This window comes from Notechis scutatus, chromosome 4, assembly GCF_049901735.1.
Source record: "Notechis scutatus isolate UNSWTSFEM ecotype Mainland chromosome 4, rNotScu1.2, whole genome shotgun sequence".
In the NCBI taxonomy this organism is placed as follows: Eukaryota; Metazoa; Chordata; class Lepidosauria; order Squamata; family Elapidae; genus Notechis; species Notechis scutatus.
In genome coordinates this window covers 27,653,935-27,670,340 of record NC_142012.1, presented here as the reverse complement: position 1 = coordinate 27,670,340, position 16,406 = coordinate 27,653,935, and the positions used below count along the sequence as shown (strand labels likewise).

General features: G+C 37.9%; 1 protein-coding gene across 1 annotated transcript in view; it reads left to right on the top strand.

The window, feature by feature from the left end:
* The window catches only part of FHIP1A (FHF complex subunit HOOK interacting protein 1A), a 77,434-nt gene extending 64,345 nt beyond the window's left edge, over positions 1–13,089 (top strand). The window contains exons 10-12 of the mRNA XM_026668755.2: positions 1,656–1,834; positions 2,110–2,248; positions 9,997–13,089. Of these exons, the coding sequence (XP_026524540.2) occupies positions 1,656–1,834; positions 2,110–2,248; positions 9,997–10,253 (575 nt within the window). The 3' untranslated portion in view covers positions 10,254–13,089. The remainder of the gene's footprint in view (positions 1–1,655; positions 1,835–2,109; positions 2,249–9,996) is intronic.
* The last annotated feature ends 3,317 nt before the right edge of the window (positions 13,090–16,406 follow it).

Genomic DNA, 16,406 nt, shown 5'->3' with positions numbered 1-16,406 from the left:
CAGGAGAAGAGACCTTGATTGGGAGGCTTGCTAAATTCAGAATGTCACTGATACTTCAACTCCTGAGAAATAGGACAGGAAGATTTCTCCTCCCCCTCCTCCATTTGAAATCTTGAGGAAAATAAAGGAAAAATTACAATAGTGTTGGAATTCTCTGTCTCTTTACAAACATTTCTTTCTTTCTTTCTTTCTTTCTTTCTTTCTTTCTTTCTTTCTTTCTTTCTTTCTTTCTTTCTTTCTTTCTTTCTTTCTTTCTTTCCTTCCTTCCTTCCTTCCTTCCTTCCTTCCTTCCTTCCTTCCTTCCTTCCTTCCTTCCTTCCTTCCTTTCTGTTTTTGGAACAGCCATGCTTATTGCGAAGTCACTCTGTTTGTACACTGGCACAGAAAGCATATACTGTTCAGTATATGTTCCCTGCCCTCTGCCCAGGCATATGTACTCCATATTAGCATTAAATGTACCAATTGTAATGCCACCAGTTCCTGTCTCTTTGTTGAAAAACAGAAATGCAGCGTACCTGATAGCTGTGGTTCTTAATCCAATTTTTAATATCAGAGCTCCTGTGACAGCATGTCACAGCCTAGGGCTGTCTGTTATCCTGTTGTATATTCAGCCCAAGAAATACATTGGATGACGTGTTTTCTCACTGAAAAAGATCAGCTGCCATGCTGGCAAAAGGAAGGAGAGAACCAGGGACATAAGATTTTTTGGAAACGCCCAGAGCAGGGGTCAGCAACCTTAAACACTCAAAGATCCACAAAAGTTCTAATCGTAAGTCCCCCATTCAATTCTGGAACTGACTGGAACTCCGGTTCCACCACCATAGAGTCTCCTCCTAGCGTCCTTTTTCCTCTACCTGTCCTAACCGAAAGCCTTATCAATTGTGGAGCTGACTGGTGACAGGGAGATGCAGCAGAGGGATGAAAGAGCCACATGTGGCTCCAGAGCTGCAGGTTGCCAACCCCTGGTCCAGAGGAATGGCTGCCAACTCTCCCTCCCCCTCCCAATACATTCTAGACAACATTGGCTGCTGAAGGATCCTTGGTTTCAGGAGAACCCAGGCTAGACAAGACAAGGGTTAAAGTGGGTGGGGGGTGGGGTTTCAGGACTGAAGGTGAAGTACGGTACCGATGAGGGATGCTTCTACTCATTGCAAATAGCCTCTGCGGGAAGTCGGATAAGGAGGAATCATATCCTGCCAGCCTGAGAGAGACAATGCCAGCCAACACCAGTCAATGCTGCTTTTTTTTAAACACAAAGTAGGAATCTAGAAATAGCAATGCATACATTTTGTTAAAACACTGGGCTGCACACATATCCAGTGGAAAGGCAATTCATTTTAAAAATGTTTGGCCAGATACTAATAAATCAACCCTCTGTTTCTTGCAGTTTTGCTCCTTAGCAGAAGAGGCAAGAGAGCTGAAAGAAAGGAACACAGCCTGATTAACGGTTGCTAACCTGCTGTAATTATTACTGTTTGAATTTGTAGGGCAAACGAAACTAAGAACTGGCCTAATGCTAATTTTAAATAAAATCATAAGATACATTGATGCTATAAGTCGGATCAGATCTCATGAATCCCTTTCCTTTTGCTTCTCCTTTCTTACTATTTTAAAACGTGCTTTGTTTTGTTTTGTTTTGCTTTTTAAATCTGCAGGCCCGTTTATCAGCGTGGTGCTATCAAAACTGGAAAACATGTTGGAAAACTCATTGCATGTAAATTTACTACTTATTGGAATAATTACTCATCTGGCCAGTTACCCACAACCTCTTCTTCGTTCTTTTTTGCTCAATACAAATATGGTATTTCAGCCTAGTGTGCGGTCTCTGTTCCAGGTACTACTTTAATAATAAAAAGAAATTTTTAAAAACTCACTTTAAAGTGTAGCATTTATCCTTTTTTTAAAAAAATTAAGTTTTTGGTTCAGTTTTTGCAGAGTGATATCTTAATGTTGATTTATTAAAATGTAATTGTTTAAATCAAGAGAATATAAAATATCACAGTAAGATGAGTTATTAAGGACAAAGTACATAATTCAGTCATAATTTAGTAAATAACTATTTGTACCTATGTAGATGCTATTTATTGATTTTATTTTATTTTTGGGCAGGTGCTGGCATCTCTAAAGAATAAAATTGAGCAGTTTGCTTCCATTGAAAAAGATTTCCCTGCTCTCCTAATACAAGCACAAAAGTACCTGCTTTTACGAGTAGATGCACTGGATGTTCCTTTAGAATCATTAAACAAAGGTAATAATCATTCCTGATAAATTAAACAAACAGCCTGGGAGGCTGAGCAGCTGACAGGGAGTGGGAATGTGGCTCCGTTGGCTGTGGAAGAAACTGGTAAAGGGCAAAGGGCAGCTGGGCGAATTTGGAGGAAGACCCAGGCCCACCCCCTCCCACGCAGGGAGGAACGGAGAAGGAAGCAATGTGAGTTGCGTGGCTTACAGGGGAGGAGAGGGCCCTGATCCCCTTCATTAGCTGCAGCTGGGAACACAGTGTTTAAAAAGGGAAGCTGCACACAGCAAAGTTGTTGGGAGCAAATTGTGAATTATCTGGTATCGTACAGGCTTATCTGGGTTCCTGGTGTCTTCCCAACTGTGTGTGTTTTGCTGGGCTTTCAAGTCTGCAATTCCTTCTCCTGCCCTGTCAAGTTAATTACTGCAGTGTGGTTTGTGTGGATTTTTATTTACAGTTTGTATGTACTTTGTTTTCGGACTGAATTTCCTCCACTTAGAGACTGTTCTTGGGAGAGGTTTTTCTCCAGCCGAAGGTAACCTGGACATTGGGGGCAAAGTTGGAGGTATTAAAGGGACACTTCTTGCTTATTTGACCATGTTGCCTTTGTGTCATGCCATGGTCATCACAGCATCTGTTCACCAATCTAGAGTTGAGTTCCTCCAATGAGATGGCTAGGACATATGTGAACTTGAACTGTCAGCTGATCTCAATGGTGGAAAACCAGAGAATAATCCTTCTTTTCTGAGTTCCCCAATATTTTCTAGTTGCTTAAAATGGTAGCATAATTTTCCAACATTGTTGAGCTACATAACTTACATTATGTAGACCTACATAAAACCTGTATCATAAACCCTACAGTAGATTTAATCTAATTGAATGTTCACCACAATACCCATATGTCCCAAAGAAACTAGAGCAGAAAAAAAACTAACTCTCAGTCCTCATGGACGACAAAGTGCTGAAACTGTGTATACAAAATAAAAGTGCAACTTAGCTGTAGTCTTACCTTTCCTGATATCCTACTTTTCTCTCAAGAAGGTAAGGCCATTATACAGTTATAATTGTTTTATGAAAAACAACCTTAAACTTTCTTTGTTAATAATAATAATAATAATAATAATAATAATAATAATAATAATAATAATAATAATAATAATAATAATAATAATAATAATAATAATAAATAGTTGTTATTTTAAAATGGCACAGCTTTTTCAAAATATTTCCCATCTATACCATTTCCCCAAATACGACCTACCCTGAAAGTAAGTCCTAGCTTGATTTTTACACATGCACCCAATATAAACCCTACCCCCAAAATAAGCCCTAATTAAGATCCCGCCCACTCCAGAGTGGACAAGTAAAAATTAAGCTAGGGTGGAGATGGGGGGATGGAGCTGTCCTACTACTTACCTTTGGACAGTTGTAACCAGGCCTCGCACACCCTGACACCTGCCTTGCCAGCCCATTTCTTCTGGCAAGGCTTTCCTGAAGGCCTCTGCAGTTGATAACAGAGCTCCGGATCGCCTTGCCGACCACAGAAGAAAATGTTCCTAAAGGCCTCTGACACCGAAAAGGAGGCCAGGTGCAACACACGCAGTTAGGTTAGTCAGTGGAGGACATGCCCCCAAAATAAGACCTGGTGCCTTTTTTGGTGGCAAAAAATATATATAAGACAGGGTCTTATTTTTGGGGAAACACGGTAGGTGTAACAGCCATTATTAAAATATTGTTTTAAGTTGCTTTATATTTAGCAAGGATATATGATGGGGAGAGCAGTTCCAAACATTCATTTGGGAATTCTAGTAGTAAATAGGTTCTGCAGTTTATGCATTGTTGTCAGAGATGAGCAAATCTAACATCTCATGAATGCACTTTGTCAAGTGGAATAGGCTGTGGTAAAAATAAGTCTAGCTATAAACACTTTAGGGCAGAAAGGTTAGGTTATTTCATATGAGACAACACTTTTCTTATTGCAGCTGCCTTTTGATTATACTGTTGTCAATTCTAGCATATTAGTCAACTTTTATTGCACCATTTGTAGGCTAATAAAACAAAAAACGCATTGCAGTATGGAGAAGATAATCATCATTTTTCACAGCCTCACTTTGACCTGGGATGCTTGCATAAAATTATTGGATAATTTTATGTAAATAACACTATTATGAATATTGTTCAAGAGTGGTTCAATAGTAATTCAGAAAGAAAACAATCTCCGTATAAGCGAGTGGTGTATTTCTTTTAGGATCTCTTGTACCAAATTCCCCAAACTGTTTTTTTTAACTTTGGTCTTTAGGATCTTGTCACATCATTATTTATTTGACAAATGACTGGTTTATAATTTGTTATTGAAATTGAGATGGCATATATAAAGTTAGCAATCATTTTATATGATTATCTAATTTTCTAAGCCTTTTCCTGATCCTCTTGCTAACCACTCATTAATACACTGGGAAGGGAGAGGATGCAGTGTTGTTCCTTTTCATGTTTTGTACTTGTAATATTTTACAAACTTTTTTCAGGGTCTGAACAACCCTCTAGATCTATCTACATGGCATATTGTATCTGCTCTAATTTTATTCCCACAGCAAACCTAGGTATGTGGTTGCAGTTGTACTAGACCAGCTGTTTACTATGTATGCTCCCCTAGTGATAAAATTTAAATACTTAAATGGCAATGGAATAAGCTTAAAAGAAGAAGGCCAATTAGCACAGATGTGAAAGAAGTAAATGGAATACAATCAGTGGTGGGATTCAAATAATTTAACAACCGGTTCTCTGCTCTAATGACTTCTTCCAACAACCGGTTCACCAAACTGCTCAGAAAGTTAACAACCAATTTCCCAAACTGGTGCAAACTAGCTGAATCCCACCACTGAATGCAATTCACATACTAGTTATATGAATGGAAGTGTCAGTTTTGTATGTATATGTGCATTGTCTTTGTAAACTGGAGTAGGTCAGGATGCTTCTATTGCTCTTTCATGCATCTTCCTCATAGTCTTCCATATATTGTAGAGCATATCTTAGTGGTAATTCAACCTTAATTTTTAACAGACCCACCTTATTTTGAAAAGTCATGTGCCAAATTGTAAATTGCTATTTGACATATATAATTCATCTGAAATTTTAATTTAGAAGACAAAAACATGAAAATGATTCCAATTATAAAGGCTGGAAGAGTTAATTAAAAGTTTGATTTTCTTCCTATCATTGCTGCTGTTTGGCTCATTACAGGTTAAGAATAAACAACTGGAGCATTCTGTGCAGATGAAATTATTTTCATAAGATGTAATAATATATTACCTTTAATCAAATTTATGAAAAGACAGGGTAAATAAAGGGAACTTCCCTGTTCAGGGGCATGCATATTAACAAATTAACAGAGTTGGAAGGGACCTTGTAGGTTATCTAGTCCAATCCCCTTCCCAAGCAGGAGATCCTACATCATTTCTGACAGATAACAGTCCAATCTCTACTTGAAAGCCTCTGGTGAATGAAGCAACTTCTGAAGGCAAACTGTTCCATTAGTTGATTGTTCTCACTGTCAGAAAATTTCTCCTTAATTTTAGGTTGAATCTCTCCTTGACCAGTTTCCATCCCTTATTCCTTGTCTGGCCTTCAGGTAGCTTGACCTCCCTCCTGTTTGTGACAGCCCCTCAAATATTGGAACACTGGGGACTTCCGGTTTGTCGGCTTTGCGAGCGGCAGGGATTCGTGAAGCTGCGCGATCCCTGCTGCGCTAGCCGCTTTTGGGGCTCCGATCCGGACGGGTGCGGAGCTAGGCTGGGCAGCTGAGGTAGGGGGGATCCGGAGAAGGGTTTGGGGGTGTTGCAGACCCCCTCCCCGGCCGGCAGAACCCCCTTTTCCCAGGACGGTGCAGCGGCGGTCCGTAATGGCCGCCACAAAGAAGCTGGCAGCCGGGTAAGAATGCGCAGGAGGAAGTGGAGAAAGTTTTTGAAAGGAGAAAGTTTTTCTTGGTTCCTAGGACTCTAAGACATATTTAACAAAATTCCTGAAAAGTATGACTTTCTGAATGATACCTTCTAGAAGAGGAAAAAAGCGGCAGTTTGATGGTGCTGAAAGGAAAGCTTACCCTCTTTTCCTACGGAATAAATAAGTGAATATTAAGAAACCTATTTTTTTAGGTGAAAGCTGGCTTTAAGCGATGAGTGGGAAGAGAGAGGACTAAAAAAAAAAAATATTTGTATGCTAAGATTGTTGGAGGAGATGCCTTAAGGATTTGAAGACTAAAATATATTGCAATAAGACTTTAAGAAACAGATTTGGACTTTCTTTGTCTCTGATTGATACTACCCCAGAAGGAGAAAGTGAGAACTCTGCCTTGGTTTGGACTGATTGATAACTTTGGGACTGTTTTATTTTTTCTTTGGAATATTCTGGTTGTTGTAAGAAGAAAGAAGGGGAAAAGAAAAGAAAAGATTTATAATGGCTCCTTCTATTGAGGAACTGAGAAAAGATTATGAACAAGCAAAAAAAAAATGGTAAAGCTGGTTTGAAAGAAGCCTTCCTTTTTTTTAGAAATGGCGCTTATTAACTATCAACAAACATTACAACAGATGAAAACAGCAGCAGAAGAAGAAGGAAAGGAAGCCATTTTTAATAAATCTCAGAAATCGACCAAGAAAGAAGTAAGAGGGAAAGTAAGAGAAACTAAGGACTTAAGATTTAAAAAACACTTAAGAAAGGGAAAAATAAGGTGCAAAATCAATATAATGATAGTAAACAAAAGGGAAAAGGAGCACGACAGAGAAGGGAAGCCAGTAAGGCAGAGGCTAGAAGAAGGGGGTAGAAAGGTTTGTTGGGAGAAGAAAGGAAGGGAAAACGTGGAGAAAAGCTACAAAGTTTTGAAATTAAATGGGAAAAAAGGAATCTTTTTTAGGGATAAAGGATAAAGTATAATTTCTTCAAAAGATTTTGCAAGGTACATAAGATGATATTGTAGTATTGTATTAGAAATAGAAAACTTAAATGGTTTAAGAGTTGATAAGAGATTAAAATGGTGAAATGTTTAATAATGATTGGTTTTAGAATTTAATAATATGAGGGGAGGTTCAGAATATTGAGTTTTAATTAAAGAGTTTAATAAGATTATGGCATTGATGTTATTATAAAATTTCTATTATAGTATTTGTTTTTAATATTCAGATCTATTGTTTAACTATGTATTTAATTATTCTGGATGTACTATTTAGATAGAATGTACAAAGCAAAATCGGATTGGGTATTGGGTGCTATTTTAAAGGTTTATTTGATTAATTTAGGGGGGAGATAGAAAGGCATCATACTCTGATTAGTGATTAGAGACAAAGGGACAATAAAGAATGGACAAAAGATACAAATATAATGACTCAAATTAAGATGATTAATTAAGATAGAATTAAGAAGAGTGAAATATGTGGAGAAGTTAATATAGAAGACTTAGAATGGTAAATAAAATAAGTAATGATAGGTAAGAGGAGCATGAATATAATTGAAGTCCATGAAGAGAGAGATACCTGGGTCCAAGTTGCTTTCCAAAAAGATCTTTTTTATGTTTTGTGTGTTGTGTGTATATGTTTTTTTTTGGGGGGGAGAATTAATAAAACCTTGCAGAAATATAGAATGAGAATAATGGTAACTAAGTCAGAAAGAAAAAGATGAAATAATAATAATGAAATGGAATAAGAGTAAAGAGAAGTAAAGAGAAATTGGATAAGAGGTTTTTGTATGTTTATATGGAAATGGTTTAAAATAGAATTATAGTTTATCTGACTTGTTAAATTTATAATGGAAAAAGGTTTAAACATGTAATGGATAATGATGATTTGTGTGTTTTGAAAAAATTAATAAAACTTGTTTAAAAAAAAATATTGGAACACTGACCTGAAAAGGTCTAAAATATGTTCTATGGGGATTGATACTGAGGAGTCTTTTAGAAAAATAGCATATTTGCATTATGTGGACTGGAATTTATGTGTTCGGATTTCAGAATTAACTTTTTAACCCCACCAAGCCTTGATTAGCATTCTGCTAGAATCTTGTGTCAGGGGATTGTTCTTCTATAGCTGTTGTAGATAGGAATTTTCATTAGTGGCTGTGTTCAGGGATAAGAGGAGTTTTCAAAATCAGATGAGAACAGTAACCATAGTGACTAATTGCTTAACAGTAGAACGGGTAAAGAGGTTTCTTTATTTTTTTCCAGAATAGTCTACATTTTTTTGCTCCTTGATTTCATTGTAAGCCTTGCTTCGGTGTTAATAAGAAGCAGTTGGCACTTTTTTTCTTTCCTTCCAAGTTTAATTTAAATACTTCTTCATTTCTGATTGCCCTCTTAATATCTTCTAGTATCTTTTATAACCCTTGTCTAATCCAGATAATTAGCGAATCATGTGAAATATACATTAAGTAACTAGCTGCTAGGTGATGTGGCAGTTGTTCCCTGGAGTTTGAATTTAAAACCCAACATATGGAGACTAGGAATCAAACAGTTCTGGTTCGGTAGGCTGAGTTAGCCAGAAGATTTTTGACATCATATTATAGTTTTCAAAACTATTTTGCAAGACTGTCAGAGAAAAATAGATGCCTAATGCCTTTCCTTTGAAATGTGGCCACTCTTTTTATGTGTCCCCCAAGTGAACTAAATGCTTGCTTTGATATTTTTAGCCTTGCTTCATCTATCTCCAAAATATGTAACACATGCAGTATGAACAACCCCCAATGTCCAGTGAATTCACAAGGCAGTTTTGATTATTTTTCCTTTTAAAATATTCAAGTTATTTTAATCAATAAAATATTTTTAATTCCAGCTACATATACATTTATTGTAGCCTTGATCATTCTTCCTGGATTTTTCGAGTCAATCTGCAAGCTGAATCTTTTTGTTGCTCACACTTTCATTTTGTAACACCTTTTTAGGAATCACTGACTAATACAGGGCCTAATACAGGGCTGTCAAACTCCTGGCCCATGGGCCGGATGGCCATGCCCAAGCCCGGTTTAATGAAAGGGAAAAAAGTCCTGATACGTCATGTGATGCCACCGTGACGATGTTAGTTTGACGCCACTGGCCTAACAGTTAAGTTTATAATACCTATAGCCAGATGTCATTAACACAGATTGTACCAGTTAGGAGAGATGAAGTAGAATTAATTTGGCACAAGACTGCCTAGAAATTGAACAACCATTTGTAGAGATTAGGCAACCATTTGTCTAAAATGATATAGGGTTCCTGTTTGAGCAGGAGGTGATCATTTCCCCCCCAGAAAAGTGAACATTTTCTTCCCCAAACAATCAATTTTGTGCATAAATATAAAAGATTTATATTTCACATTCATGTCATTAATTTAAGTTGCAGGACACGAGCAGAACTAAATGAAATGCACCTGTTAGGACACAGAAAAACTCCCTCTACATAGCCCTAAATAATATCCAGAATTAGAATGGCTGTTTCATGTTACTGATACTGCTACATTGCTTACAGTTATAACCTCGGCATGTTGCAATGTGCCACACTTAAGAATCTCGGTTAACAAGCCCATTTATCAAAAGAGAAGAGAAGTTTTTCTATTAGTAAAATAAGAGTGTTGATGACCTGTATTGCGAGGCTGGTTGTAAAACTAAAATAATGATCTCAAAACACATTTAAACATCTTGCAAAAAATAACCCAATAATTTTTATTAGAATGTCTTAACATTGCGTGTGCATTTAAAGTAATTTCAAACATTTTACTTTTTATTTTTTTATTTTTCAGACAATGGACAGCAGAAGAGTGTCACAGAAAAGGTGAAGAACCTCTCAGAGGCATCCCAAGCCCTCCTCCAGACTTACTTGGGAAGTAAAGCAAAAAAAGGCCCTGGTCTCCTCAAAGTCCCAGGGCACATTCCAAACGCCATCCTTGCAGCAGCCCTCTTCCCAGAGTTTCTCAAGGAACTAGCAGCTCTCGCCCAGGAACATTCGATTCTCTTCTATAAAGTATTGGGTGATCTTGGGGATTACTACCCATCATAAAACATTTAAAATATCTTCTCACATTTGTTTTAAATGCGGAACTAACGAAACAAATTTGAACTTCACATTCCTGGTATTACTTGATTCAGGAGAAATTGTTACTTTTTGGGTTGTAAGAAATTGATTAGTAATGAAGCCAATACTTTATTTATGTCCTTTGGCTGACTTTCAGGTATTCTCTTTTAAACTTTGCTGTTGTGACCTTCTGGGTTAGAAAGATACAGTTATATCAACAAGTTAAACAATCTGTTAGCTCTCTTTCTTGCAAAGATTTATTAAGTCCAGCATGACAATCCAGTAAGACGATCACTGTTGAAAGGGGAGCTAGCAATCTTCTCTCCAATCTTCTACCTTACCAATGATTAGACTTTTGAATCCAAATGGGTTCATTCTAAGACTGTGATTTGCCTAAAGCAGATGGGAGTGCTGAATGCATACCACGTTGCCTTATGTTGTGGACATGTCTGGTACTCTAAGCCGGGGGTGTGTGGGGTCAAACTCAATTTCATTGAGGACCGCATCAGGGTTGTGTTTGACCTCAGGGGGCTGAGTGTGTGTGGCTGGGGTGGGCATGGCCAGTTTGACATCCTGTAGCCCTCTGCCAGAGAAAACGGAGGGGTCTATTTTTCCTGGCAGAGGGCTGCAGGAGGCTGTCGCAGCCAAAAACAGAACCCGGGAGGGATGTGCACAGCCCTTGCAAGCTCTGTTTCGCTGGCAGAGGCACCACGAGCCGGTTCTTCGCTGTTTCCAGGGTGGCCTCATGAGCCAGATCCAAGCACCCCAGAGGCTGGATCCGACCTGTGGGCCTTGAGTTTGACACCCCTGCTCTAAGCTGTTGACTTCTTTGAAATTTAGATTAAATGAGTACAGCAAGTGGATGTTAAATTCTGACTGCAGAGTATTTTCTTGCCATTTCTTGGCATTTTTATTTTAAAAAATGTTAGATTGCTGCTAAAAAAAAAAAATCTCAAGCCTTATTTTAATAAAATTTGCACAGGGCGAAATATTTCTATGCAAGCTGTAACTTTTATTTGCAGTATATGTTTATATACTTTTGTTGACAAACTGAAAAGCAAAGGTAGTCTTAGGAATGTAATGATTCCTAAAAATTGTGATTGTATATTTTGTAAGGTTTTTTTTAAAATGAAAATGGTAAATTTCCAAATTGTTTTTAATGAAATTTTATTTAGTTCAAGAAAATCTTTGTGGTACATGCGTACATTGGTTAAATCTTTTTGATGCACACTGATTTGTTGCAAGATGGCACTTTATAGACATGGCTTTAATATATTGCTCTACTAGAATTAGAAAAAAAAAAGATTGTTTTCTGGGATAAATACAGTGCAACCTGTTACAATTGGTGTAGAATTCCTTAAGAACATTTTCTTTTTTGAGTAATGAGACTCATTAGAAGAGTCCAGACATGATGAATTGGTATATTATAGCTGCATTCCAGTTTGCACTAGTAAGAGATTAATGGTCCTTCCAGTGGTGAAGCTAACTTTGAGCAATAAGTGGCCCAACAATTGAAAGCCTTCATTTTCTTTTTCATTGGTGAAAAGGAGAAGCTATTTTAGAAAAAAAAATGGGCATAAAGACCAAGCTGGAAAACAATTCTTTTCATCTGTTTTTAAATTATATTTAGAAGAACTAATAATTGCAGGGAAAATTTGTAATTCCTTTGGTAAGAGTTAATTTAGCACCTCAAAGCATAGAAAGTAAAGCAGAATCTGCCTGTGTATTTTTCAGTTCATTGATATATTGCAGGATGTAAAAATCTTCTTAAAGTTATAAGTATTGTATTCTGTCCTAAGTTCCATGTTTGTTCATACCATATCTCAGCTCTTTGCCCTTCCTTTGGCAAGCAGAACACTGTAGCATCTTGGGCATCTTACATTTGTCTTTAGATCTGAATTTGTTCCCCATAGCAATTCCTTTGAGTATAATTATTCCAGACTAAGGAAAAAAACTATTGATTAGTAGTCAATTGAAGCCAGAATGGTCTCCTATTGAACCGATGGGTAAACAGTTCAACAAAAAGAACAATGGAAGATTATTTCGATATACAGGTATTCCTCGATTTGCAACCATTCATTGAGCAGCTGTTCAAAGTTACAGCGGCTTTTGATCTTGTTTTCACACTTACGAGCATTGCAATATCTCCAGTTACGTCATCAAACTTTGGTTGCTTGGCAACCAGCATGGGTTTACGATGGTTACAGCATTCCGGTGTCCTGGGGTTAACATTTGCAACCAGCTTAGAAAGCAAAGTCAATGGGGAAAGCCAGATTCGCTTAACAACCATGGCAAAAAGTTAAAAAAAAATGGGGCATACTTCACTTAAAGTCTTGCTTAAGCAATGGAAATTTTGGGCTCAATTGTGGTCATAAGTCGAGGATTCCAGTGGCAAGATTACTATATGCACAAAGATGAACAGATTTGCTATCATGGAGGAATGGTTGGTGAAATTGACGGAACTTGCCCAGATGATGAGACTCACTTCTTTGATTAGAAAAAGGACAATATCTACATTTGTTGGTGACCTTATTGATTTTTTTTAATGTAAAAAAATGATTTTGTGACTTACGGTTTTGAAGATTAGAAAGACAAAGATAGAAAAAAATGAGTATGTAAGCTGAGAGAGGCTTTATGAGAATAATATATATAACTGCAGAGAGGGAGATTGAAAGCCACTTCTTTTATTTTCTGTTCTTTCATTATTTTTTTCTCTTCTCTTCTCTTTCTTTCCTTTTTTATTTTTCACATTATTTTTTTCTTTGAATGTATTTCTTATTATGTATGTAAAAGCTTTTAATAAAAACTATTTTGAAGAAAGTAATTGGCATTGTACCATCCACTACATATTGAGAAAATGACACGTGACTGACTGGTTATTTTTCCGACAAGCAAATATTTTATCTTTCCTCCATCTATCTTCAACCTTATCCAAATACTAGGATCATCTAAATCAGAGGTGTCAAACTGGCAGCCCATGGCCCAAATGCGTCATGTGCAGGCTATGCCCACCCCAGCTCTGTGAAGGGAATTTTTTTTTTTACTACCAGTTCTGTGGGTGTGCTTTGGTGGGCGTGGCGTGGCTTGGTATCTGTGGCAGCGGAAGGATATTGCAAAATCTCCATTCCCTCCCAACCCCACTAACCTGCTTTCCAGCTCCCTTCTGCTCTGCAGGGCAACAAAAGAAGACCCAGCCAATCAGCTGGGACTCAGGAGGCAGAGAATAGATGGGGTGGAGCCAGTCAGAGGTAGTACTTGCCAGTTCTCTGAACTACTCAAAATTTCTGCTACCGGTTCTTCAGAACTAGTCAGAACCTGCTGAATACCACCTCTGGAAAAAAACATAGTGAAACGTCACATGACAGCAATGTGACATGGCAAGTTTGACACCCGTGATCTAAATGCATGTTCTCTTCAATACTTCCTTTCTGGAATGTTCCTTTAAAAATTCTGGGAAGTCTTGTTATGGTTTTACCTAATATTCTATAAATCATAATTAGTAATAACTAATTATTTTATATTGCTCACAACCCAGAATCATTTGTTGAGATGGGGACTATACAAATTGAATAAATTAAATAAAACTGCTCAGCCCCCTTTGAGTTACCAGATAAGCTTTCTCTGAATAGGAACCAACAGGGTCCATTATTCCATTTTCAGTAGCCACCAAAACTGTCTGATCCACATTATTCAGTGTAAAATCTCTAGCTGCCAGCCAGTTCATTCATAAGCAACATTTCTCAAAAATCCTCTGTGATTTTAACATGTCGTGCTGGAAGCTTTTATATGCATCTCCTTTTATGACAACTTCATAGCTGTTCCATCTTCTCCTATGGGAAACTAAACTCTTGTTACCTTACCAACAAACAAAGGTGATGTAGAGAGACGAACAAGTTTGAGTTACTTTCTGTTCTCTTATCACTAGTTCCAAAGTCCCTATGCATATGTTATTAGCTAGCGATGAAGCTATGGTAGAACATATTTGTATTTATAGCATTCCCAATTTATTTCAGGACAGAGGAACTAAGGTATATATTTGAAGAGAAGATGACCTTGAATTTTAGGGAATCTGCTTGAGTGTTTGTCTATGTGAATGTGCACAAATCTTTCTGAGGTGCCAGAGGCAAGCACACATTAAAAATGTGCTTGGGTAAGAGATTAGCAATTAGATAAAAGCAAGGTGTGAAAAAATATGTATGCAGATAGTGCAAAGAATGCAAGGCCATAAAACAGGAAATTGAATACAGGATTTATGTTTGCATGCCAAGCTTGCTGAGAAATGAGGAAGAGACTTGAAGCAAGTCTAGCAGTCTGTGGTCAGAAAAGCATAAGGAAGTCTGAAAGCTCAAGACATGGTCAGAAGCAAGCCAAACCTGGGAGTATACAAGGAAATCCCAAAATTACATCCAGCAACTGAAAACTGGCAGGATTGTTTAAATCCCCTCCCTGTTAAGCAGTCACAGCTGCATCTCTCTTAGCACAGCTGGCCAGGATGATGAACAGCCAGCTACAGGGTGTCTGTTGGAAGCTTGCTGATTGCTGGTGAGTTGTTGACTCTTGCAGAGCACAGAGCATTGACTATGTGGTAGACTGGGTAGTTTGTGCTGCTGTCTGATGCCTACATTGAGTGGCCTACATTGGGGAAGTCTCTGTGCTGGCAAAGTAAGCACCTGGCACCAGACCATCTGGGGGAAGGTAGAGCAATCCTGAACACACAGACCCAAATGCCCTGTAATGCCTCATTTTTCCTCTTCATCAATAGGATTGACAATTCGAGCTGTAACCAATTCTGTAGATTCGCTCTGTGCTCCAGTGAATGCCTGCTTGTGAAGCATGCCTATATATGTGTGTGTGTGTGTGAGTGTTGTCTGTGTGTGTCTCTGTGTGTGTATATATGTACGTACACACACACACACACACACACACACACACACATATTTGTAGATTTTCACGGATACAGGTATGCAGGTCTTGGCGTGTTCGGGTCTTTTCCCGTGTAAGATTGAGAGTATGTTGGTGACGTTTCGATGAGGTCCCACTCACCATCTTCAGGCTGGTGCTTTCGGCTTTGTGCTTGTGCGAGCAAAGAGTGATCGGAGCTTCCGTCTCCCTATATGCATGTATGTATATATATATGTAGACCTGGTTATGTAGAAGATATGACAGAAGGCACATAAGGTTCTTATGTGTGCCAAAAGCCATACTTTAAAAAGAGGCAGAACAAAAAATAAATGTTATTACCTGCTAATTAAAACGAATTGCATATAAAAGAAGAGCTTTTCACTGATCTTCAATCTGCAAATACCAGCCATTATCCAAAAAGACATATATAATTCCTCCCCCCCCCCTCCAGGATAAGTAAGGAAAAAGAACATTGAACAGAGATTGGGAATGCGTATGGTTTAGGAATGGAAATAAAGCAACAAGGGAAGTCTAAAATGTGAAGAAAAGAGATAGCCATCCTTCCTTGTTCCTCAGTGTCCGACAGACACAAGGGCTGCTGCATTTTCCTTTTGAAGCACTAAAACTGCATGCTTTTAATCTCCTTTTGAATAAAAGTAAGTTACCACAGCAGTGGCACCGCAGTATACTTGTAATAGCAGTTTCCCAAGAAACAAGCCTATTCTATTTGCATTTTTCATAAGCCTTAAAATGACAGGGTGCAGAGTAAATTTGCTCAATGGTTATATAGTGCACTTAGGACATGATAATTTTACCATGTTACAGGTAGTCCTAAATTTAATGACCACAACTGAGCCCAACATTTCTTTTGCTAATCAAAACAGTGAGCTAAGTGAGTTTTGCCCCATTTTACAATCTTTTTTTTGCCACAGTTGTCAATTGAATCATTGCAACAACTAAATGAAAATCATACAATTGTTAAGTGAATCTGGATTCCCCATCACCTTTTCTTGTCGGAAGACAGATGGAAAGATTACAAATGGTGATCACATGATCTCAGGACAGTGCAACTGTCATAAATACCGTATTTTTCAGAGTATAAGGCGCTTTGAAGTATAAGACAGACCTAGCTTTTGGGGAGGAAAACAAGAAAAAAAAATCGCTGCCTCTGCCTCCCAACAATTTGCCTCCTTGCAGCGAACAGTCTGTTTCAGAGTCCGCACAGGCTGATTAGCA